Raw genomic sequence first — 23,610 nt, 5'->3', positions numbered from 1 at the left:
GGACAACGCCTTCACTGATTAATACTACCTGCTAAACTAATCCTTACGCTCAAGCTAGGTACAGAAAATATATATTTTTAAATATTTAAAACGGATTCACACTTTATCCCAATAGAAGGTTATATCCCAGGCCTAGGCCATTTCACAGGGCTATAATATGGAGACAGCCACCAGGCAAATGTTCTTTTATAATTTGACACAGTCCAGGTGTGACCATGCCAATAATCATGACTACTGCTCAGTCAAGTGTATAACTCTACAAATGAAGAAATGTGTGCTTGTTGTACTGCCCATATCTACAAATTCCCTAAGGAGTCTTTAAATATAGGTACCTCATAGACGATAGGAAGGAATACTCTAAGGGTGTTTTAACAGTCTTAAGACAGAGAACGGAATTACTGAACTTAAATCTGAAGACGTCCAATTCTTATACCCCCCTTGAACACAGTAAGGAAATAACAAACTTGCCCACGGCCATACCACCCTGAATGTGCCTGATCCTGGAAGCTAAGCAGCGTCGGGCCTGGTTAGTACTTGGATGGGAGAAAATATGAACTTAACACGGGCTGCTTCACTAAGATTTCTGGAACTATGTCTGATGTTAAGATAAAATATTACTAATATGAAATTTTGGCACTGATATTCCACAGAGGTTGTATTTTAATATTTTAATCTAATATAATCATAATGACCAACTGACCACTCTATCTAAAAAACGTTCTTCAATTATCTTCTAAGAAAGATATAGTTAAGTATAAATCTTTCTTAACGCTTTTCCTCCTAGAAATAGAGGAGACCGATATAGCACAGGAGAAAGAGAGAACCACGAATAATGGAGAATAGAGAAAATAAGCTGAATGGGAACACAATTTTTTAAAATCTTTGCTACAACTGAAATCAAAAACTTAGTAATTCAGAGATTGCTCTATTTTTTAATACAAATATATCTAATTATTCAAAGTATAAGATACATCTAACATTCAAAGTCTCAGTGGCTGACACGATCACAAACAATAGAAAAAGAACAACACTTAGTAACAAACAATGAGCTTAGGCACGGTTTTACAGATTGTTTTACCTTCAGGAAATCCAGAATCTTTAGAAATTATTAAAATTACAAGGAGGTTAAGTTTTATAAGCTCTTTTCCTCAACTTTGGTTACATGTAACTACATTAAAATACTGACAGTCTTTGATAATGAAGCGGAAACATAGAGTGACAGATTTCTGTTAATCCTTACTCAAGAATGGTATTTAAGCAAAGCCCTCATTCAGTTAGATGTACGCTAATATATGTAAAGAAAACATTCTGATCTTGTAGAGCATCCCCAGGTAATGTTAAGAACTAGATTAAAAAGTATGGAGAACCAGTGCCATTCTGGATGTCCTCAAATTGGGATGTTTCTCAATTAAAGGAGTCATGTTCACGAAATGATACGTCAAAACACAAATTCTTATACGTTAAGTTTCTCTGTTAAGTAAGTCTCTTTCAAATTCTTTAATTAACAGCAATACTTAAAAAAAATCTTCAACTGTAAACTGTTTGCTTGCAGTGTTTTGATTTTTCCTGAACCTTGAATGCTTCAAACTGCCATTAAATGTATTATCTTCTGTTTCCTCTTAAAGAGCTAGTGTTCATAAAAGGATCATCGTCGTCATCCTGCAATGACACAAATGTTACATGAGTGGTTGTTCCATGCTTCACTGAGGCAAGACAGAAGTGCTTCTGGGTAGGGGCGCCTGGGTGGCGCAGTCGGTTAAGCGTCCGACTTCAGCCAGGTCACGATCTCACGGTCCGTGAGTTCGAGCCCCGCGTCAGTCTCTGGGCTGATGGCTCAGAGCCTGGAGCCTGTTTCCGAGTCTGTGTCTCCCTCTCTTTCTGCCCCTCCCCCGTTCATGCTTTGTCTCTCTCTGTCCCAAAAATAAATAAATGTTGAAAAAAAAAAAATTTTTATAAAAAAAAAAAGAAGTGCTTCTGGGTAAACACCACCACCAGTAAGGGCCATTTCCTCCTTTCACATGAGGAAGGCACTCAGTTTTATATTTCCCTTATAAATATGAACTTTTCCCTTCCCTAGTAGCTTGCTAAGAAGCACTCAAAATAATTGATCCTGATGTGTGTGTGTGTGTGTGTGTGTGTGTGTGTGTGTGTATACACCTATAATACATACCATACACATTTCTATTAACCGAAAAGGCAAAAAAGATGTGGGGAAGCCAAGAAAATTAATACTCTTCAAATTATTTCTATTTGGTTTTTGAATAGGTTTTTTTCCAATTACATATTATTACTGGTGTTACCTAATGTTCTGGAAACTCACCCCCCACCCCCCAAATAATGAAGCTACATGGCCTAACTGAGAAATAGCTGTAATTCTTATCTCCCATTACCTATTTTATGCTGGAGATAGCTAGCTATTCTCAGACTGCTGCAAAAAAACATCTAGCAAATCAATCTTTCAAATGTCTTTTTGGGAAAAGAAGCAGTATGAAAGAGGTCCCTGGCTGGAACTAAGCTGCAGATTATAGGCATACTAAGAGCTGACAGGAATATCAGAAGAATTTAGTTAAAGAGTAGGAAAACTAAAACCTTCGAGAAGCCCAAAATATAAAATTTGATGAGGATAATTTGTTGAATTGCTTTAAGGCAATAACTTTTATTTATTTTTATTTAAAAAGTTATTTAAAAACTTTTAAATATTCAGAAGAGAAAGCAAAATTGCATGTAAAATTTTAATTTATGTTTCTTTTAAGACACTGATAAAAAGGGGTAATTATTTGGTGTTAGGCTTTGTTGTTGGTATTAACACATTCAAATGTTAGCTAAGTTGGCTATCTGGTAAGAAATGGATGCCTTGAAAAATACAAACTCATTCACATTCTTTGATTTATTTTCTGCTATTATCAAAGGCAGAACTTATTAATAAACCAGAGGTAAATCCAAATTGGAGCATAATAATTAGTCAACAGTTTTTCTTTGCAGTTAACATGAACTATATACAAATCTTCAACTGTAACATATAACCACATGTCTATCTAGATGCTTGGGAATTAACAAATTAACGTTAACTGCTCACCCCCCTCTTGGAAAAAACATATTAGTTTTTTCCATAGGTAGATTGAGCTCACGGTGCCATTTTTCTCTGCAGCCTGAACTGTTGGTGAGTCTTCTCCTCAAGCTGGTTCAGAACCTCAGCTGGGATACAGGGACATGATAGCAACAGGTGAAGCTCAAAATGAAAGGTGTGAGTCACACGCTACAGCAGGGGTGGACCTGGAAGACACTGTGCTAAGTAGAATGAGCCAGTCACAAAAAGACAAAGACTTATGACTCCATTCAGAGCAGGTATCTAAAGCAGTCCAATTCACAGAAACAAAAAGAACAGTGGTTACCAGGGGCCGGGAGGAAGGGGAAATGAAGAGTTGTTCCACGGGTGAAGATTTTTAACTCCGAAAGAGGAAAAGACTCTGGAGATCCACTGCGTAACAAGTGAACATACTGAACATGAGGGCACTGCACACCGAACAATGGTTAAGATGGCAAGTTTTACGCCACGTGTTTTTGTCACAATTGAGAAACTTTTTAAGTAAAAATAAACAAAAGAGGTTATAGACTTAAGAAAAACGCCTTAAAACAATTCAACAAAAACTAGCAAAGTCCTTTCAAATGGCCTCCATGGAGGAACGGGAAAGGCTAGACTTTATTTATTCAAGGTAGCTGAACCAACAAACAAATAAAGCCAAGAGGCAAGTCCTGAGTCTGCCTTGTCCTATTCCTTCTTTGCTCCTTTTCTGGCCCAGACTCGACTTGTCTTGACTTGGTTTCTTTCACATATCCTGCCATTTAATATTTCAGTGCATATCTGAACACCTTTGTGAATGAAAATCACCACCACATACCATTTTATATAGGAAATGTGTAAAGCATACAGTGGGTACTTAACAAATATTTTATTAAAGTAACATTAAAAACTTCAAGAATATTATCATCACTTCTCCAAATATAAATGACAGATGCTGAAAACAACTATTCTGATCCATTAACAGGGCAAATTATCTTATTTCAAAAATTGGCAGGCCTTTTACGTCCGAGTATTTACACTTACAGGTACTCAAAAGATGCTACTTACGGACTCTTAACATCTTTAGTGCAGTTCAAAGGAAGGTTATCAATGAAACTATTTTAAAAAATAATTTCCAGCAACTAGCTTAGCAGTCCCTATTTACATTTTTAAAAAATGTTTATTTATTTTTGAGAGACAGAGAGAGACAGAGAGAGAGAGAAGAGAGTGTCAGAGCAAGCGCGAGCAGGGAGGGGCAGGGGGGAGGCAGAGGATCTGAAGCGGGCTCTGTGTTGAAAGCACAGAGCCTGAAGCGGGGCTCAAACTCACAAACTGTGAGATCACGACCTGAGCCACAGTCAGACACTCAATCGACTGCCACCCAGGTGCCCCAGTCCTTATTTAAATTTTATGAATTGCTAAAAATTAATGAAGATTGAATAATATTACTTGATTACCTCATCTGATTCAAAATCGACCCCTTTAGCTATTTGGCTTTGGGACATGCGCTTGCTCGATGATGATGATGTGCTCGGACACCTGAGGAAGAAACATGGAAAAAAGGAAAATGAATCAGAATTCATCAGAAGTGCCTTTTTAGCTAAATGTTTCATTCTAGTAGCAGCCACGAATAAAATTAGCTAATACCTTCCCTTTAATGTACATTAGCAGCATAAAAACTTAATGGTGAGAAAAAGGACTCTGGGGCCAGGGTTTGAATTCCAGTTTTGTTGTTTACTAGCTATGTGGCTTTAGGCAAGTTACTTAGCCTCTCTGCCTCAATTTCCTCATCCATAAAATGAGGATAATAATTTTTAGAGATTAATTGTGTTACTATACTTACTCAGATCAGTGCCTGACATACATTAAACACTACACTGATACTTGCTTGTTAGTATAGGGCTCAGCATGTTACTAACATGCGTCTACTACCAGCCCCCACTCCTAAAAACTGTGGCAACACTGAAATACTTTTTATTCAAATATCAGTTATGTCTCTTCAACAGGCTAAAACGATTTTAAGGAAAGGCTCACTGCTTTCTAGGGTTGCGTCATTATATGATTTGTGTTCAATCCAAACAAATAGCAAATATAAACTGAGTGTTTGCTCTTTTCCAGGTACTCTGATAGGTCTTGGGAAATATCAGCGTACAAGATCAAGATTCCCATCCTTATGAAGCTTAACTCGTGCTAATTAATGAAACTTATATTCGTATGTCTTTTTATCCATAAGAATTCTGTCTTCTTAGATCACTAGCACATGCAGCCTATCCAGCCTGCCTGGTTTTTTACTGCCTGTGAGCTAAGAATGGTTTCACATTTTGAAATGGGGTACATTTAGATGGTTATATAAATACCTACAGAATATCCTCAGTTTTGCCTCTTGGTCTGAAAAGCCTAAAATATTTATTATCGGGCTCTTTAAGAAAGTTTGCTGACTTCTCTCTTAAATGAAAGCAGCATTTGTCAATTCTTAGTTAATAATTTATTATTATGCTTTGGGATGTTATTACAGCAAAGGAAGTATGTCTGAAGGTCTTGTCTGGAAAACAGGTTGAGAATCACGAGGTCTTGTGTTAGAAGGAAAGCGAAAAATCCACAGGTTCTTATGCATAAAAGTAAAGGACACGAGGATTTGTCAAGCAAACTTGAAGAACAACATGGTTTTAGAAGTACAGATCGAGGACATTTATCAAATGATCCATTTGGGGAGTGCCCATCTCTATCTATACTTGACCCAAGCAGGAACTACCTGATCAGTTGTTGACTTGCTTCTATCTGTGACAGGAAGCAGATCAAGAGCATAAAGTCATAGTGCCCAGGTGGCAAAGTTAGGTTAGTAAGTTCTTGTTGGGGGCCTGGAGAAAGGGGTGGGGTTTATGGAAACACCCACTGAGATGTGACTCTGCCTCTGATGTCTCCCCAATAACCAATGGAACCCAGAGACAGGCCAGTCATCTATGATGGATGGTGGCTCATCTTATCATAACAAGAATCCTAGTTCAGAGATCCCACAGACCTACAGATCTCATCTGTGAAGGATCCCCTATCCTTAGAAATCAGCAGAGGGGAGAGAAAGAAATAAAGGGAGACGGTGTATCAAATCGAGTGCCAGGAGTTGTGTAAGTTTTCTCCATTTTTGTTCAGCTAGCATTTGGGGCCATAAATTAGAGTTCCTCGCCTAGAGATGTTCAGCCAGTAAGTCAGTTGTAGCAGTGTTATAAACACAGGGCAACATGTTAAATTGGCCTTATATTGTGCCTGGTACATAAAAGGTGCCACAAAAACCTTAGTTCCCTGCCACTGCAACGTTCAATAGAATCCTCTCAACCTCTGCTCCTCCCCCTGGCCCAGTGGGGCTGGGTCTTCTTGTACTTGCTGCTTTAAAGGGAGGGTCGTTATTATCCGCCAGCTCTATCAAACCTGAAGGGCCCTCTTATTCTCAGTACAAGGACAGAGTTTGGAACGACTTTTTCCAGGGAAAAGCAGGCTTTCCATTGCCTATTTGGCAGAAAGGAATCTTACAACTGGAAGCTATTTCTGTTTTCAAGTTAACTGCAAGCATATTAGTGCTTTCACTGCTTACCCTTCCTCCTGTTATGCTGGTTTTCTCTAGCCGTGTTACTTAATTTATTTAATAAGCACTTACAGGGCTGTTATTGTGTGCCAGGCACTGTACTTAGTCCTTGATAAACGTGAACTCACTTAAGCTTCATAACCCTATGAAGTAAATATTAGTATATTCATTTTATGAATGAAGACACTCAGGCACAGAAAAGTAAAAAAAAAAAAAAAAAAAACTTGCACAAGGTCCATACCTAGGAAGTAGCAGAGCTTAACTGCTGTAAATTATAATCAGGGTAACCATACAAACCCTGCCATTAGTAATATAATTCTTCAAAACCAGCCTAAATCATGTCATTCAGTTGCTGTCATTCAGAAATACCAATCTGCCATGGCTGATTTTAGATCTACTGCCAAAATGTTAATTTCTAAATTGCCTCTCATCATTTAAATGATTCTTGCTGCCTGTACAACGGTTTGAGAGGTTAATCTATTAAGTTCAGAAGTGACAACAGAGACAGTTCTGGAGCAGAATGTCTTGGCTGTGTGACTAGCTGGGTCATCTTAGGTAAGCCACTTAACCTACTGTGCCTCGCCTTCTTCAAAGGTACAATGGAGATAACAGAGGTTTTTTTTTTTTTTTTTTTTTAATATTTACTTATTTTTTGAGTAAGAGCGAGCCCATGTGCAGGGGCGAGCAGGTGAGGGGCAGAGAGAGGGAGAGACAGAATCCCAAGTAGGTTCTGTGCTGTCAGCACATAGCCCGCTGTGGGGATAGAACGCATGAGCCTTGAGATCATGAACTGGGCCGAAATCAAGAGATGGGTGCTTAACCGACTGGGCCACCCAGGCACCCCAGGATAATGTAGCTCTAACCATGAATACCTGGCATGGCTGTGAGCACCAAACAGGCTAATTCACATGTAAAGACTTGGAAGAGTGCCTGACTGAGCAATTCAGTTACTATTATTACCTCATAGGTAAATAAGAAGTCAACATTTATTCTCCTGAAAAGTAGACCACCCAAAATGGCAACAACATCACGAGTGTTAATACCCTGAAAATATATGTCAAACATACTGAAGTTGCATTTTCACCATTCCAATAATGAAAAATAAAGACTTCATGCAAGCTAAACTTCTTTTTCCTCTGAACTACTGAGGCGCCACTGAAAAAACCTCCAAAGGCTACACCTGTTTTTGTGTGTTTTAATTCACAAAGACAAGAATGACCGAACAAGTATGGATATTCTTTCAATGAATCTCCTTCTCCTTAAGCAAATTTGAGTTACGTTTCTATCGACTGGAACCAAAGGAGTCCTGATTGATACTGGACTCAAGCTGAAGACAGTAACTCAAGACTGAGAAATTCAAGTAAATCTTTCTATGAGCCAACTACCTCAATGACCCTCAACTACAGACTGCAAATATACAATCTAACTTGCGTCTGAGCCCATCACAGTATTGTGTACTCCTTCTACAAAGGCTGGCATTGGCCTTGGCAACTCTATACTCTCCTGGGTCTTTCTCAGGTCCTTCTTGTTGCCTTTTCTACTTTTCCTAAATTCGAAAGGTTGAAACCCAGGTACTGGAACACAAGCCCTCTTTTGTCTCTACCTTCTCTTTCGAGGTGATCAATCCATTCCAATGGCTTCATTAAGTATCAGTGTATCAGTTATATGCTGCTTAGAAGTAAATTTTGTGATCATCCTAACCTCTGATCTCAGCTCTGGACTCAGATCTCCAATTGCCTATAACCAACTCCCTTCAAGTCAATTTCGCAGGCATCTCAAACTTTCCATGTCTCAAGCTGAATTTTTGATTATCTGCCAATCATCCTTTACGAGAATCTGTTTCTCTTCTTTTATGCCTTTCTCAGTGTATTGGCAGTAAGTGTTCAAATAGGAAACCTGGAAATCAACCCTGGTACGCCATTCTTCCTCACTCCAAATGTTCAATCCATCCCCAACTGCTGTCATGTCTATCTCACAACATAACCTGAAACCATCTATTCTCTCCCTTTCCCCTGCTACCACTCTGGTGCAAGTCTCCATCATCTCTCTTCCAGGGAGTCCAGGGACTCCCCACAGCAGCACCGGCCTTTCAGGTCAGCCAGCTGGTGCCCTGCCTCCTGCACCACAGGGAGCCTTTAGAAATGTAAATCCCACGGAGCCACTACTCTCCCCAAATCCTTCCGTGTTCCCCCTGCATTTATAATAAAGTCCGAATTCCTTACCTTGCTCAACTGTTCCTGCTTCATGATATACTCCTGCCTCTCCTATTCTTATACCAACTCCCTTCTTTCCCATGTTTTAGTCTACAGTAAGCTTGTTTCTTCTTCAAGAGACTTCTACATGTGCCTTTCCCTGTGCTTTAGGCAAGGCCACGTCTCTTTCAGTAAGATTTCAGCCTAAACGTATCCTCCTCAGAGGCCTTTCCGGATCAGCCTTTCAGAGCAGATGTCTGTGGCCTATGACATTACTGTTTACTGCTGCATCCTGATAACTTTGTAGGGGCCAAGAGCAGGCCACACCAAGATGGGCCACTCTGGCATGAAGATTATTTTGAGTTAAGAAGCAATCAAACCCCAGCAGATTCAGGAAAAGCTCTTTACCTCTCCCTCAAATGCTTACAAAGAGTTTAGTAGAGGACCTGTTCCAGAAAGAAAGCTATCACCATAGATAATTACATTATGACATATATTAAGGTATGACAGGAGAAACCTAGCAAGGCCTGTTTGATCAAAGTCCTCTTTGTCCTACTGATTCTGAATGTCCTGGCAAACATTTATTTACTAAGCATTTACACTTTATAATCTTCTTGTGAACTGCTTTCCTTCCCTTTGCCATCCCAGACCCCCATCCCCTTCTCCTTAGTTCAGAATGACATATATATTTGGAATTGCCATGTTTGTGTGGATTACCCCCTATGTACAAAATTAAATTTGATTTTCTCCTGTTAATCTGTCTCACGTCAATTTGGTTCTCAGCCCAGCTAGAAAGACCTTCAACGGCAGAAGAAATTCTTTACAATTTCCTTTAAGCATTTCTACACATCTGTTGATCATTGGCCCAGATGTGACCTACCTTCTTTGTGAAGCCTTCAATGACCTATTCTAGGAGGACACTGTCACTTCCCTCAGATTTCTTTTTTTTTTTTTTTAATTTTTTTTTTCTTCAACGTTTTTATTTATTTTGGGGACAGACAGAGACAGAGCATGAACGGGGGAGGGGCAGAGAGAGAGGGAGACACAGAATCGGAAACAGGCTCCAGGCTCCGAGCCATCAGCCCAGAGCCTGACGCGGGGCTCGAACTCACGGACCGTGAGATCGTGACCTGGCTGAAGTCGGACGGTTAACTGACTGCGCCACCCAGGCGCCCCACTTCCCTCAGATTTCAATGCACTGGAATAAAACATTCAACTTGTTGGATTATTAGTGCCTTATAATTAGTGTACTGCTAACGTGGAAATTCCTTGAAGGAAGGAAACATTTCTTTTGTATTTCTAGCCCCAGCTCCTAGCATACTGTTTAACCCTAGAAATAAGTGGATAGGGAACTATACCTACCAATTTTTCCAACACAGACCCGTAATTCACATAAAGCATATATTCTCGGTGGGGTCAACATTACACCCAAGGAATGAAAACTGGTCCCAGGAGATGGGGTGGGTGAAAAATACTGAGATACTACAATGGTTTTGACCCTTCCCAAACTCAATCCTACCCAGCAAAATTTCATTCTTTAGTATTTAATTTCTCTTGTTAGGGAGAAATTAAATTTAGGTTATTTTAATTAATTTAAGTCGAATTTAATTTTTATCCTTAGGTAACGAAAAAAGGCTGAGATCATGAAAAACAGTGTGAGAAACACGGAGGCAGAGTTTTTTCTCATTCTCCCCCTTAGTGCCACAGCTCCTGCTCAGGCCATCACTCTCAGCTGTCCTTTTCCACCTCTTTGCTCCAGATGATTCCTATCTTCAAAATCTCAGGTAGATTTTACTCATTCTATAAAGCCTTTACTTTTTTCATAGCCCACAATTCTTGCTCCGTTTTCTCAGGGCCTATAAGCACTCACACCTAGTCTGTATCATAAAATTTCGCACACGATTATGTACTGACTCATCATCCTTTAATGGACTGAAATGTGTTCATCTCTCTTTTCCACTATAATTTATGCTGCCTAAAGGCAATAACCATGCTAAAACATTTATTATGTCCCCCATCAGACCTAATTTAATGTTCACACAGAAAATTTGTGTTAAGAGAAGCTCTTGATTATTTTCTTAAGTAGAAATTTTCATTAACTGAGCTTAAGTTAAGCAGTGTTCACCTGAAACATGAACACAGAGAACATGGCAATAGTGAATTAAGTCAACCCTTACAGTAACAGCAAAAATGGCAAAAACCAAAAGGACAGGGAAAAGCACACAAGTGCTTCAAGGGCAGAAAAAGCCAACATGATCCTCTTTTCAGTGTTTATTTAACACAGCACCCTGTGTAACTCAGTATATAAAAATGTGATAACAAAGAAGAGAAGCTGAAATCAACTATAAAGAAATATACAAAATTATTTTCTGTTAATTAGAGAGAATACAGAACTCCATCGGGAAAATCTTTGGGTAATACAGACAAAAGGAAACAGATTACAGGGTAAGTTCCGTTGAAAAACACTTGTAATGATGCTGCACCAACTCTGTGAACCAGCCTACCATCTATTTTTTCACTTCTCTATTTACTTGACCAGTTGGAAAATAAATCTGTTAAAACTTCTATGGCACAGAAAAATGTGTAAGTAGAGCTCTGAATAATTTTAAATTTCTTCAGATGTTTCTTTCTGCACAAAGTCACCATACCTACCTCTGCTCTGTTTTTGAAGTGGTAGGAAACATGTCTTCTTCTTCATCTGTCTCATCCACCTCAATCATCTAAGGGAAAAACAAAACAGGGAGTAGTTTTTATGGGAATGGAACACCTGAATAAGAATAAATCACTGAGGGGCGCCTGGGTGGCTCAGTCAGATGAGTGTCTGACTTTGGCTCAGGTCATGATCTCACAGTTCGTGGGTTCGAGCTCTGCATCAAGCTCTGTGCTGACAGCTCAGAGCCTGGAACCTGCTTCGGATTCTATGTCTTCCTCTCTCTCTGCCCCTCCCTGGCTTGGGCTTTGTCTCTCTCTCTTTAAAAAAATACATGTTTAAAAAAAAATTAAAAAAAAAAAAAAAAAAAAGAAGAATTGAATCTTAAGAAAAATCTTTTTTTTTTTTTTTAAATTTCATTTTTTATTTTTCTATATTTACATCCAAATTAGTTAGTATATAGTGCAACAATGATTTCAGGAGTAGATTCCTTAATGCCCCTTACCCATTTAGGCCATCCCCCCTCCCACAACCCCTCCAGCAACCCTCAGTTTGTTCTCCATATTTATGAGTCTCTTCTGTTTTGTCCCCCTCCCTGTTTTTATACTATTTTGTTTCCCTTCTCTTATGTTCATCTGTTTTGTCTCTTAAAGTCCTCATATGAATGAAGTCATATGATTTTTATCTTTCTCTGACTAATTTCACTTAGCATAATACCCTCCAGTTCCATCCACATAGTTGCAAATGGCAAGATTTCATTCTTTTTGATTGCCAAATAATAGTCCATTATATGTATGTATGTACGTGTATATATATATACACACATACACACATACACACATCTTCTTTATCCATCGATGGACATTTGGGCTCTTTCCATAATTTGGCTATTGTTGATAGTGCTGCTATAAACGTGGGGGTGCATGTGTCCCTTCCAAACAGCACACCTGTATCCCATGGATAAATGCCTAGTAGTACAATTGCTGGGTCATAGGGTAGTTCTATTTTTAGTTTTTTGAGGAACTTCCATACTGTTTTCCAGAGTGGGTGCACCAGCTTGCATTCCCACCAACAATGCAAAAGGGATCCTCTTCTTCTGCATCCTCACCAACATCTGTTGTTGCCTGAGTTGTTAATGTTAGCCATTCTGACAGGTGTAAGGTGGTGAAAAATAAATGTTTAAAAAAAAATTAAAAAAAAAAAGAATAATTGAATCACAAGAAAAATCTTTTTTAAATATACCAAAAAAGTCACAAAAAAAAGGGGGCAGAAACCCCATGAAGAGCAATTGTTAAAACTGAAGCTTAGCCTGACCTCCCTCCAATGTCTTCAATCATAAATGGTATTCTTTCTATACAACGTGTTTGAGCTCGTCTTTCTCCTGGACACCACGGCAGCCAGGGCACCTAAGGTGAATGATTCACAAAGGGTCACGTGCAGACAGTGCCTGTGATTTTCTTGGGTTCTAGTGAGGAGACCATTTCCAGTTTAAAATTTGGTATAAGACCATGTGGAAAGTACTGTATATCTAGCTTTCTATGACATTCATCCCTGTTAAACACCATTTGGTAGTTTTAGGCCCCAGTAAAGATATTTGTGATTCTTGACACTAACATCCAAAATACTACTTCTTCCTCTACATTTAGTGTTATCTTGACATTTAATACACTTAGTTGCTATGTTGTCAACTAACTAATGAAGCTGAGGACAAAACAGTGAAAAGACAGCACCTGAGATCTCCCCCTCCAGGCTGACACTGAACTATTAATAAAAAATCATTAAATGCAGTTGTCTAAGAAGCTATGAATCCAGCCAATATTTCTGCATTGTCATAAAACTATCAGAAGATTGTCTTCTGTGCCTTGAAGGAATCAAATGTATTCAATACTCCTCTAATCTACCAATGTGTAACCACAGTTAAAAAGTGAAAAAAGGCGCCTGGGTGGCGCAGTCGGTTAAGCGTCCGACTTCAGCCAGGTCACGATCTCACAGTCCGTGAGTTCGAGCCCCGCGTCAGGCTCTGGGCTGACGGCTCAGAGCCTGGAGCCTGTTTCCGATTCTGTGTCTCCCTCTCTCTCTGCCCCTCCCCCGTTCATGCTCTGTCTCTCTCTGTCCCAAAAATAAATAAACGTTGAAAAAAAATAAATAAATAAAAAAAAAAAAGTGAAAAAAAAGTTAGTTTAGCACCACCTGTTCCTTTTGAACTCATGTTCCTGCCTTATATTAGAAAACTCTAGGAAAGAAGCTACTGTGTGGATGTGATGATAATTTTTTTAGATATGATGATCTTGAAGTGACAGCAGACAACAGTTGAATGTAAATAATAAAATGGAGCTCAGGACAAAAGCTAGCACTGGTACACTCAAGTATCAGTGACAACAGGAAGAAGGGGGGGGGAAGATGAAGAGAGACAAAAGAACAAAATGAAAATCAGGACAGAAGTTTCCTGGAGAGTTGGGGTGATCAATTGTGTCACATACTCAAAAGATTAAAAGAAATTTGAGAAAATGCTGCTGGGGCAGGTATTATACAGACCACAGATTCTCAACTGGAGGGGATTTTTAACCCCCACTCCTATTCTGGAAACTTACGTCTGGAGACATTTTTGATTGACACAATTAGGGGGGCTTGCTACTGGCATCTAGAGGGTATAGGCCAAGATGTTGCTAAAAACCCTACAATGCACAGAACAGTCCCTCACAGTAAAACTCACCTGGTCCAAAACTTATCTGGTCAGTAGTGCTGCTACTGAGAAACCCTGACACAGAAGGAAGAACACTGGCTTAGGAGTGAGTGGGTTTTGAAAGTAAGGAAATAGGGGAGTCAAGCCCATACAAATTCTTGGAATCCAAAGGAGGTGCAGAGGGCCTATGTTTAAATCTGAACACAGAGGTCCTCAGATTCTGACCGCTTGGTTTGTCTTGAGTCTAGCTCCAAGCCATCAAGGCACAAGCCATAGTATTACGAGAGTATAAATAACAAAAGATAGCCAGATTTACTAAGACCTCTATATGCACTGAACTCCTATGTGCGATACTAATATTCCACGCACGGACCTTTCTGGCTCAACACTGTTATCCTTAAAAATATTCCTGGATACATACATTTATGGCTTTCTAATCATGAGATCCATTATTAAAAAAAAAAAAAAAAATCCCAGAAGCCCTGTCCTGATAATTCATAAAGTTCTCTCTAGCTTTAACACTCCACACTTATCCTTCTCTTGTTTACTTTGTTGATCAAAGAATTGACAATTCAGAATGCAGGAGCATAAATTATTAAAAACCAATTATAAAAACTTTTTTCTTACCTCTGTATAATTCTTAGTAGCAACATTTCGGGAAGGCTGCTGTCTTGTAGATTTAAAGGCTATGATACAAAAGAAGAAACATCCATTATGTTACTCTTGAAATAACTTAGGAAAATTTGTCACATCTTTAGCTGAAGATTTTGTAAGCTCTATCTACAAATATCCATGATGACCAATTATAAAACCATTTCCTATTGTGTAAAATCTAAAGGGACATCAAATTATATGTTCAAATAAATCAATGCCTAGCTGCCAGTATCACGATTTCCTGGCTTATTCAAATATAGTAACAAGCAGTGTTCATAAACATACCTACACTAAAAACATTTTATAGAAAAATACATGAAGGCTAAAATCTGATCACCTAATGGATTTAACTCCACGTACATTGAAGGTGACCCTTCTTTCTCTTATAAAAGGCAGAAGGTGCCTTCTTTCTCTTATAATTGGCAATACCTTTCCCTGGGGCTATATTAGGAGCCATGTGGTTCCAGTAAGAACTTTCTTATTCTCCTCTACTTTGTTAGCCATATTCTGTACCTAAGGAACAGTCCAGAGGAAAATTCTAGAAAACGGTGTATCTTCTATGCTAGTATAAAACTTCCCTTTAAATCCTTACATTTTAGCTTTATAAAATTAGTTAGAATCATGAAGTTTAGCTAACCCTTCATTGTTCCAAAGACCAAAACCATGATTTTCAGATTTTATAATAAGAAATACAAGGGCACCTGGGTGGCTCAGTCGGTTAAGCGTCTGACTTCGGCTCAGGTCATGATCTCACGGTTTGTGAGTTCAAGCCCCGCGTCGCGTCGGGCTCTGTGCTGACAGCTCAGAGCCTGGAGCCTGCTTAGGATTCTGTGTCCAAGAAATACATATTTGGTCTTTGTCCCCATTTGTGGCAGAGCTCCTAAAACCCTAGGAATTTCCTAAGTAATGAGCGCCATAAAGTTGTCTTTTGCTATGTTAATGAAGTGACATTAGGACCGCACCTACAGCTGAGGGCTGCTAACCTAGGGAACCAACTGGAAATCAAAGGTTGGAACTCAATCCCACCCCATGATTTCCAAGAAAGGAGCCTGGAGCCAGAGATGCAATCAATCACCGATGGTCCATGATTTAATCAATCAGTGGTAAGGAGGCTGCTTTAAAAACCCAAAGGAGGGATCTGGCGAGTTTAAAGGTAGTGAATCAGAAAGCTTCCACATGCCAGGGTGCCAGCCCCTGAACTCCCTGAGGATACAAGGACCTTCCCTTTCATATCTCTTTATCTGGTTGCTGATCTGTATCCTTTAATATCCTTTGTAATAAACCAGTAATTTAGTGAATAAATTAGTTTCCTGGGTTCTGTGAACCACCCTGGCAAATTAACTAAACCCAAAGAGGGAATTACGGGAAAAACTGATTGAGAGCCAGTCAGAAGCACAAGTTTAACCACGCAGACCTATGATTAGCATGTGAAATGGAAGCAGCCGTGTGGGACTCAGCCCTTAACCCATGGAATGCGATGCTACCTCTGGGTAGGCAGTGTCAGAATGGAATTGAATTGTAGGAAACCCAGCTGATGTCCAAGAATTGCTTGTGGTGTGGGGAACTAACCCCTCTCCTCCAAAAAGCCCAGAATTGGGTGCATAACATTTAAAACCCAGAAGAAACTTCAAAATGCCAATTAGAGGTTTATTTTCTCCCAAGCTTTACCAGTTTCCTAATACAAAATAATGTTTCCCCCCAAGACAACCCCCAAACTAAACAACAAGGGAAGAGGAGGAAAAAAAATATACAAGGCCTTGAAAAAGTCAAACACTCAAAGAATCCCACAAAGCTAAAAATTACCATTGTCTGAAAACTCAGGAATCTTTCTACCTAGCCTAAATTTATGACCTGCTCATTTTTCCTATTCCAAGCTCTATTCCCAGTCTTGTGATGTCTATTTGAGAACAGAGATCAAGAGCAGAAGCAAAGCTCTTATCTACTCTACTCTCAATTACTGGAGCCTCACATTCTAACTCTATTCAAAAGACCTTTAAATAAGGGCAACTGAATAAAAAAAGCCGGCCATCATGACTCTTAAAGCATATTTCTGCTCAATAATTATTCACTAATTGACTCCTCAAACTCCCAGATCCTTGAAAACAGGAGCCCTATCTTTTTATCCCCAACAAGTATCAGTGAGGTAAATTAAATCATCAGAAAAATGTGCACTGAGTTCTGTCAGGATGCAATACAGTATGGTGGTTGTAGAGTTAAACTCATTTGACTTACTAGCTGGGTAACTATAGCCAAGGCCCCCTGGCTTCCTTAAGTCTCAGTTTCCCCACCTATACAATAGTGTTAATAATTCGTGCAGAAAATGGTTGAGAAGATGAAGAGAGGCAGTTCATGTAAATCGTTTGGGCAAGTGCCTAGATGTAGCAGGCATTCAAATAATGTGGCTAGCAACAGTGGTAGTAGATGGAGTAGTGGTAGCCAGGATGGTAAATTAAATCCGAACACAGAGTCTTTAGAGGTACCACTCACTCAGTCACCATCCTCTACAGAAAACCTTCAATGGAAAACTCTGGGCTGTCAACTCTTACTTATAACTGTTGCTGGCTGTAAGTGTAATATCTACCTTTCCCAATACAATTCCGGTACAATAATAAATCTCTACACTCCATGGGGCTTGTTATAATAGAATTTTACCTTTATGTATCTCTTCATACCTCCACTTACAGTAGGGAACTGGAAGCTACAGTTTTAAAGATGCTTTTGTCCTGAAGTTATAGTAGATAGTTAGTACCCCATGGTTATTTTGTCAGAGACTTACCACCAAATCTAACCTAATGAAAATGTTTTACACATGTGTGTTAACAAGTCTATTTCACTTTTCAAAAAAAGTCTCAATGTTGGAGACAGTTCAATTGTAAATCCATTAGACCAAATGAATTTACATAAAAGACAAATTTAGACTAACATTTATAAAACATCCATTTTCTTAAGTTTATTGTAAACATTGCCACTAATACTAATAGCAGCAATCATTCCCTTGGATTCTTACTAAATCCTGTGCGAAGTAATGTACATGTGTAAGTTTTTTTGATACTTCGAACTTCTCTGTGGAGTCAATTTTATACTGTCAATTTTATAGCTAAGGGATTCGAAGCTTATAGAATAGAAACCGTCTACTCTTACTGGGGGCTTAATATGTATATATACTACACCAAATATTCCACATGTATTTTCTCATTAATCTGCAAAATAACCCAATGAGATCAATGCAATCATCACCCCATCTTACAGATGAGGACACTGAAGATGGAAAGCCTAATTAATGTGCTGAAAGACACATAGGTAGTAAATCAAGGAGTCAGAATTCAAACCAATAGCTCTGACTTTAGAACCATGCTTTTAACCTTTATGCTGTACAATCTCTAAGGGGTTTTTATTCAGTCGTTCTCCAGTATTTTTTTTTTTTTTTAATTTTTTTTTTCAACGTTTATTTATTTTTGGGACAGAGAGAGACAGAGCATGAACGGGGGAGGGGCAGAGAGAGAGGGAGACACAGAATCGGAAACAGGCTCCAGGCTCTGAGCCATCAGCCCAGAGCCTGACGCGGGGCTCGAACTCACAGACCGCGAGATCATGACCTGGCTGAAGTCGGAGGCTTAACCGACTGCGCCACCCAGGCGCCCCTGTTCTCCAGTATTTAATGGGCATCTGCTCTATGCCAGGCACTATGGATACGGTGATGAAAAAGAATGACTCAGTCCCTGTTCTGCCGGTGTTTGCCGGGGCAAGGGCACGGAGGCAGCCAGTGAAGAGCTGGCCGACCATACCATGTCAGACTCCAAACCCCAGGTTCTTAACCTCACCATCTGCTGCAAAAGACACCACATTTAGATTTTCTCCTAAACATAATTCAGGAAATCTTAAGTTTCACATTAATTTGTCTTTTATCTATAGCTGCTTTTTACAAATGACTATTATTACTTTAAAAAAAATGAACATCGGTGAACATTTTAAGGCACTATAACTGGTCTCTTGTCTTCTCTATGCAAACAGAAGCTTTACTCCACATTATCAATGGGTAACAGCTGGACTCAGGAAAGAAGGTCTTTGGAAAGCCTCACAAGCGCAGTAGTTCTGAAAGGAGCTGATGGCAGAATGTGAAAAATTGCTCACAAAAAACCGTATGAGATAGAAAGTTTTAGATGCAAAGGAGGCAGTCACATGTAAGTTTTAAAGAAAGAAAACACGGATAAAACCTCTGCTACTTGTTTACTGGCGGCTAGGTTGTTGAGACAAACACTGCTGCTCAAAGCAACCCAAAATGCTCCATCAAACATTAAAAAAAAAAAAAAATTCTGAATGGTATTTAATTGCTGATCACATAAAGAAGTAACAGGCAAAAATGGAAAAAAAGCTCGAACTCAGAGAATCAAGCAGAATCCTTTTTCCTGGAGACCTGTTGATCTGGACAAATGTTCACACTGGTCTTGACAGCTCTGTATAGAGAAAGGAAGAGCTATCTACAATAGGTCAAGGCCTGCTCAAGACAAGGTGGGGGTGGCTAATGCATTTCCTCCCTACCTTAAGCTGGGACCCCAACAGTTAAGAAGGAAGCAGATGTAAACAGGATTTTGCAAGTACATATCAGCTGGCTGAACCTCAAGTCATAAATTTAAACATAGTTTAATGTGGTCTAAGACTTGTGGTGCCCCCAGAGGCCTGGAGAAACAAATAGGAATCATGTCTGGAGGGCCTTACCTTCATCCTTGACCTCAAATTATTTCTGCTGAGATTTTTTTAGGGACAACAGATAACAAAACATGCAAGGAAACATGTCACCATACATGAGAAACAACAGACACAGAAATCAGAAATAGACAATAAAAAGAAGCCAAAGACATTCAGACACTAGGTTCTTAGACACAAAATACAAAACAAGTATCCTTACTATGCACACACACAAAATTACAGACAGGCTTAAAAATACCTGCAAGGAATTTTTAAAATCACACAGCATATTTCAAAAGAACTATGTGAATTTCTACCTCCACAAAAAAAACAATGAAAATTAAACATTTAAAGGACACTTTTAAGAATAGGTGGGTGTGGGGAGCCTGCCTGACTCTGTGGGCAGAACATGTGTCTCTTACCTTGGGGCTGTAAGTTCGAACCCCACAGTGGGGTTAGAGTTTACTTTAAAAAAAAAAAAAAAAAAAAAAGATGGGTCAATCGGAAGATCACACAGCACAGGAAGATAAAACAATGGAAGATACAAGAGAGATTAATAGTCACTTGGGGACAGAGTGATTCTTGCATTGATGTAAGTGAAGACCCAGAAGGGAGGAGAAAAAGAAGAGCACAGGGGTAGTATCTGAAGGGAGAGAACTCGTAGGAGTGATGAAAGACACCAATTCAGTTTCATAGAGCCCAATAAATGCTAAGCAGGATAAAAGAGAATCCCCTATCTAGATTCAATGTAGAGAAACTGCAGAACACCAAATACAGCTGGTGGGAGGAAAAACAGACTACTTGGGGCGGGGGGGGGGGGGGGGGGGGGGGGGAGCAAGCAACAAGCTTAACTGATATAGTTCATTTCCTAACAACAAAAGACTCATTTTTAAGTGATTAATTCTGCCCATTGGTGCCAAGGAAAGCTTCGCATAAAACAATTAAGCCAGGACAAAAAAAAAAAAAAGGCAGTTTGGGCTGAGGGACAGGTGGGTAATTTATAACATCTATGCCTCTGTGTCACAGGCTAACCAATTTGTGGTGGCTTAACATGAAAGTGTACAGATTTTATTCACTTTGTTTTCCTATCTCTCTCTGCTTTTGTTTTTATAATGAACATTTTGTAAAATAACCCCACTATGTAGAGACTACTACGTAAACAAACATAGAAGTATGACTGACTTGTTGAACTCAGCCTACATCCTTTCTATGCTGCTCATTTTGATTTTTCTCCTTCTCGGCTTTATCTTAGTCCTGCCAAGAATGCAAGAGCACCTTTTTGGATGCCATTTCCTAAACGGCAACAAAGACAGCATGCTTTTGGAGTAAAGACAAGGATCTCAGCTGGCTCTCCTCAAGTACTGAATAATCACCGAGGAAAAACATAGCAAAAGAACTTTCGATAAGAAGGTTAAGAGTCATTTACTTGATCTAATGTTTCTATCCTTCCTCCAATGTCAGTTGCCATCCAATAATGTGGAAAACTTCCTCTGACAGCGTCATAATTCACTTCCTTCTGGGGCAGTTGACTCTATCTTCACATTAATTAGATAAGTTACTCTGTATAATGCAAAGACTGTTCTATTGAGAACTAGTAGGTAGGTATCTAATCTTACCTTGTTCTGGAAACCAGTAGTACAACTGACTTTTGAACAACTCAGGGGTTAGGGGCACTGACTCCTGAACAATCCAAAATCCCCATGTAACTTCTGACTCCCCCAAAACTTAACTACTAATGGCCTACTATTTATTGGAAGCCTTACTGACAACATAAACAGTTGATTAACACTTATTTTTCACATTGTATTATATACTGTATTCTTACAACAAAGTAAACTAGAGAAAAGATAATGTTATTAAGAATATCACGTGGAAGGGAAAATACATTTATAGCACTGTATTTATCGAAGAAAAAAAAAAACACATACACACACACACACACACATATAAGTGGACCTACACAGCTTAAACTGGTGTGGTTCAAAGGTCAAGTAGTGACTAACTCCTGGTTCTGGAGTCTAGAGTCTAGGGAATGTGGGATTAATCCAAGTTCTAAAATTTCCCAGTTGTGAGACTGTGGGTAAGTTGCCTATCTTTTCAAAGCCTCAGTTCCCTTTTCTCTAAAAGAGAGATAATGTAAGTATCTAACCAGAGAGCTGTTGAGAAGCATGCAGTAACTCTCTCATAAATATCAGCTATTATGAGGACTATTGTTAGTGGTTTTATCAACCTAGTACAAATTGCTTAGCTGAGCTCCCCCACCTATAAGATGAGGGAGTAGGTGAAGCATATTCTTAAGTCTTCTGGATCCATTTTATCAGTTAAACTTAAATCTGTAAGCTTCTAGTCTTTCCAATCTATCCTTATTGGAGCTCATGGATGAACTTCATGGAAGTCCCAGAATCCTTTCAAAATGAGTGCACCTGCACTTGAGCACCTACTTAAGGAGAAGAGACACAGCTCTCATCAGATTCTTAAGAATCCAGAACTCAAAAATATTTAATACCACTGCCTTTGGGACTATACAGATCAAACGCATTCTATCTTTCAAAGGACAGAGTTGAATTTATATAAAGACCTAAATTCTTCCCAGGTTAGATATCTCAAGTTCCTTCTACCATTTTTCCTATTATATGGTTTCTCTTCTGAATGATCATATGTAGCTGATATCCTTCTTGAAACACAGTTCCAAAAGTAAGTACAGAGGGAAAACATCCTTGCTACAAAGAGGCACTACTTCTATTAATATTGTTAAAATACTGGTAAACATGGACAGTTAGGAGGACCTGCACATTCTTACTGACCTTAGTCTTTTTTATTTAAGTATGTGGTTAAACTCACATACCTCTCACAACTCTTTATACAGCCGTCCTTTTGAACATATATGCAGTTTACATTTACACTTGATAAAATTTCATTGTGTAAGATTTAGTCCAACTCTCCAATCTGTCTAAAATTAATCCTAGCTATGAATGAGACAATAATTAACCTCAATAATAGATAACATAAATAAAATGCATATGGCTATGTATGCATTTTATGAATGCTAGGTAAACAAAAACATATAACCACATGTTTTAACAATGTTACTTTTAGGAGCCCCTGGGTGACTCAGTCTGTTAATTTTGGCTCAGGTCATGATCTCATGGTTCATGGGTTTGAGCCCCATGTCAGGCTCTTGAACTGCCAGCATGCGGTCTGCTAGGGATTCTCTCTCTTTCCTTCTCTCTGGCCCTCTCCTACTTGCGGGTTCTCTCTCTCTCTCTCTCTCTCTCTCTCTCTCTCTCTCTAAATAAATAAATAAATAAACAAACAAACAAACAAACATTAAGAAAAAAACCCCAAACAATGTTACTTTTATAAAACTAACAACTTAGAGTGATCTCAAAATTTAAAAACAGCTTATTATATTTTTATACTATTATTCAAAATAGGTCCCCTTAGGTTGAGGTCAAATTTTAGACCATAACACACACACAAAATTAGTTTAAAGAATCCTAACCATAATTTCTCTTAAATACAGATTACATGACTTCCCTGTGCTAACAGTAGAGTCAGACCAAAGCAGCATAAGAAAGTAAACAATATATTAAGCAGCAGCTCTTTCTCTTTTGATCACTGCTGATACACTGACCAACTGACTCACTTTTCTAGGTCTTCATGATCCCTCTATAAACAGGAAATAAATTTGTCAAAAATAAGGGATTATAAAAAATAATTTTTAAGGCTCACCCTTTTCAAGAGCTCTGATGAACGGCAAAGACCTTTAAAAGAATAATTCATCCTGTAATCCTAATAATCCTTTTGACTCCCCCCAGTGATGGCAACACAGACCGATGAGGTTTACTAATGGCGAATTCCTAGGTCTTCCTATGTTGACATTGATAAATAACTGCTAGATGATCATTTCAAGTCCATACTCACCATCTATAATAGACATATTTCTAGATGTTGACACAGCAGCCTTTGAACTTCTGCTTCGAGTAGAAGTATCCAGACTACTGCTTCCTGTTAGAATAGTGAGCAGTCAGTATATAATACCGTCAATAGCCAAGGTTTTTTTAAAACAATGCCAAAATGAAATGTAAATAGTTATGTCAAAACATA

General features: G+C 38.9%; 1 protein-coding gene across 4 annotated transcripts in view; it reads right to left on the bottom strand.

Annotated features, from left to right (window-relative positions):
- Positions 1–912: 912 nt before the first annotated feature.
- Positions 913–23,610, bottom strand: part of MRE11 (MRE11 homolog, double strand break repair nuclease) — a 75,563-nt gene continuing 52,865 nt past the window's right edge. For all 4 annotated transcript variants that reach the window (XM_047071016.1, XM_047071017.1, XM_047071015.1 and 1 more), the window contains 5 exons: positions 23,428–23,511; positions 14,791–14,849; positions 11,483–11,550; positions 4,519–4,600; positions 913–1,659 (listed from right to left, as the gene is read on the bottom strand). In XM_047071016.1, coding sequence (XP_046926972.1) covers positions 1,603–1,659; positions 4,519–4,600; positions 11,483–11,550; positions 14,791–14,849; positions 23,428–23,511 — 350 coding nt within the window. In that variant the 3' untranslated portion in view covers positions 913–1,602. The remainder of the gene's footprint in view (positions 1,660–4,518; positions 4,601–11,482; positions 11,551–14,790; positions 14,850–23,427; positions 23,512–23,610) is intronic.

This window comes from Lynx rufus, unplaced genomic scaffold, assembly GCF_022079265.1.
Source record: "Lynx rufus isolate CCGP_SWC_20201006 ecotype Redwood Valley unplaced genomic scaffold, mLynRuf1.p SCAF_9, whole genome shotgun sequence".
Classification (NCBI taxonomy): Eukaryota; Metazoa; Chordata; class Mammalia; order Carnivora; family Felidae; genus Lynx; species Lynx rufus.
Note: the sequence above shows the minus strand (reverse complement) of the source record. Positions and strands in the feature narration are given on the sequence as shown.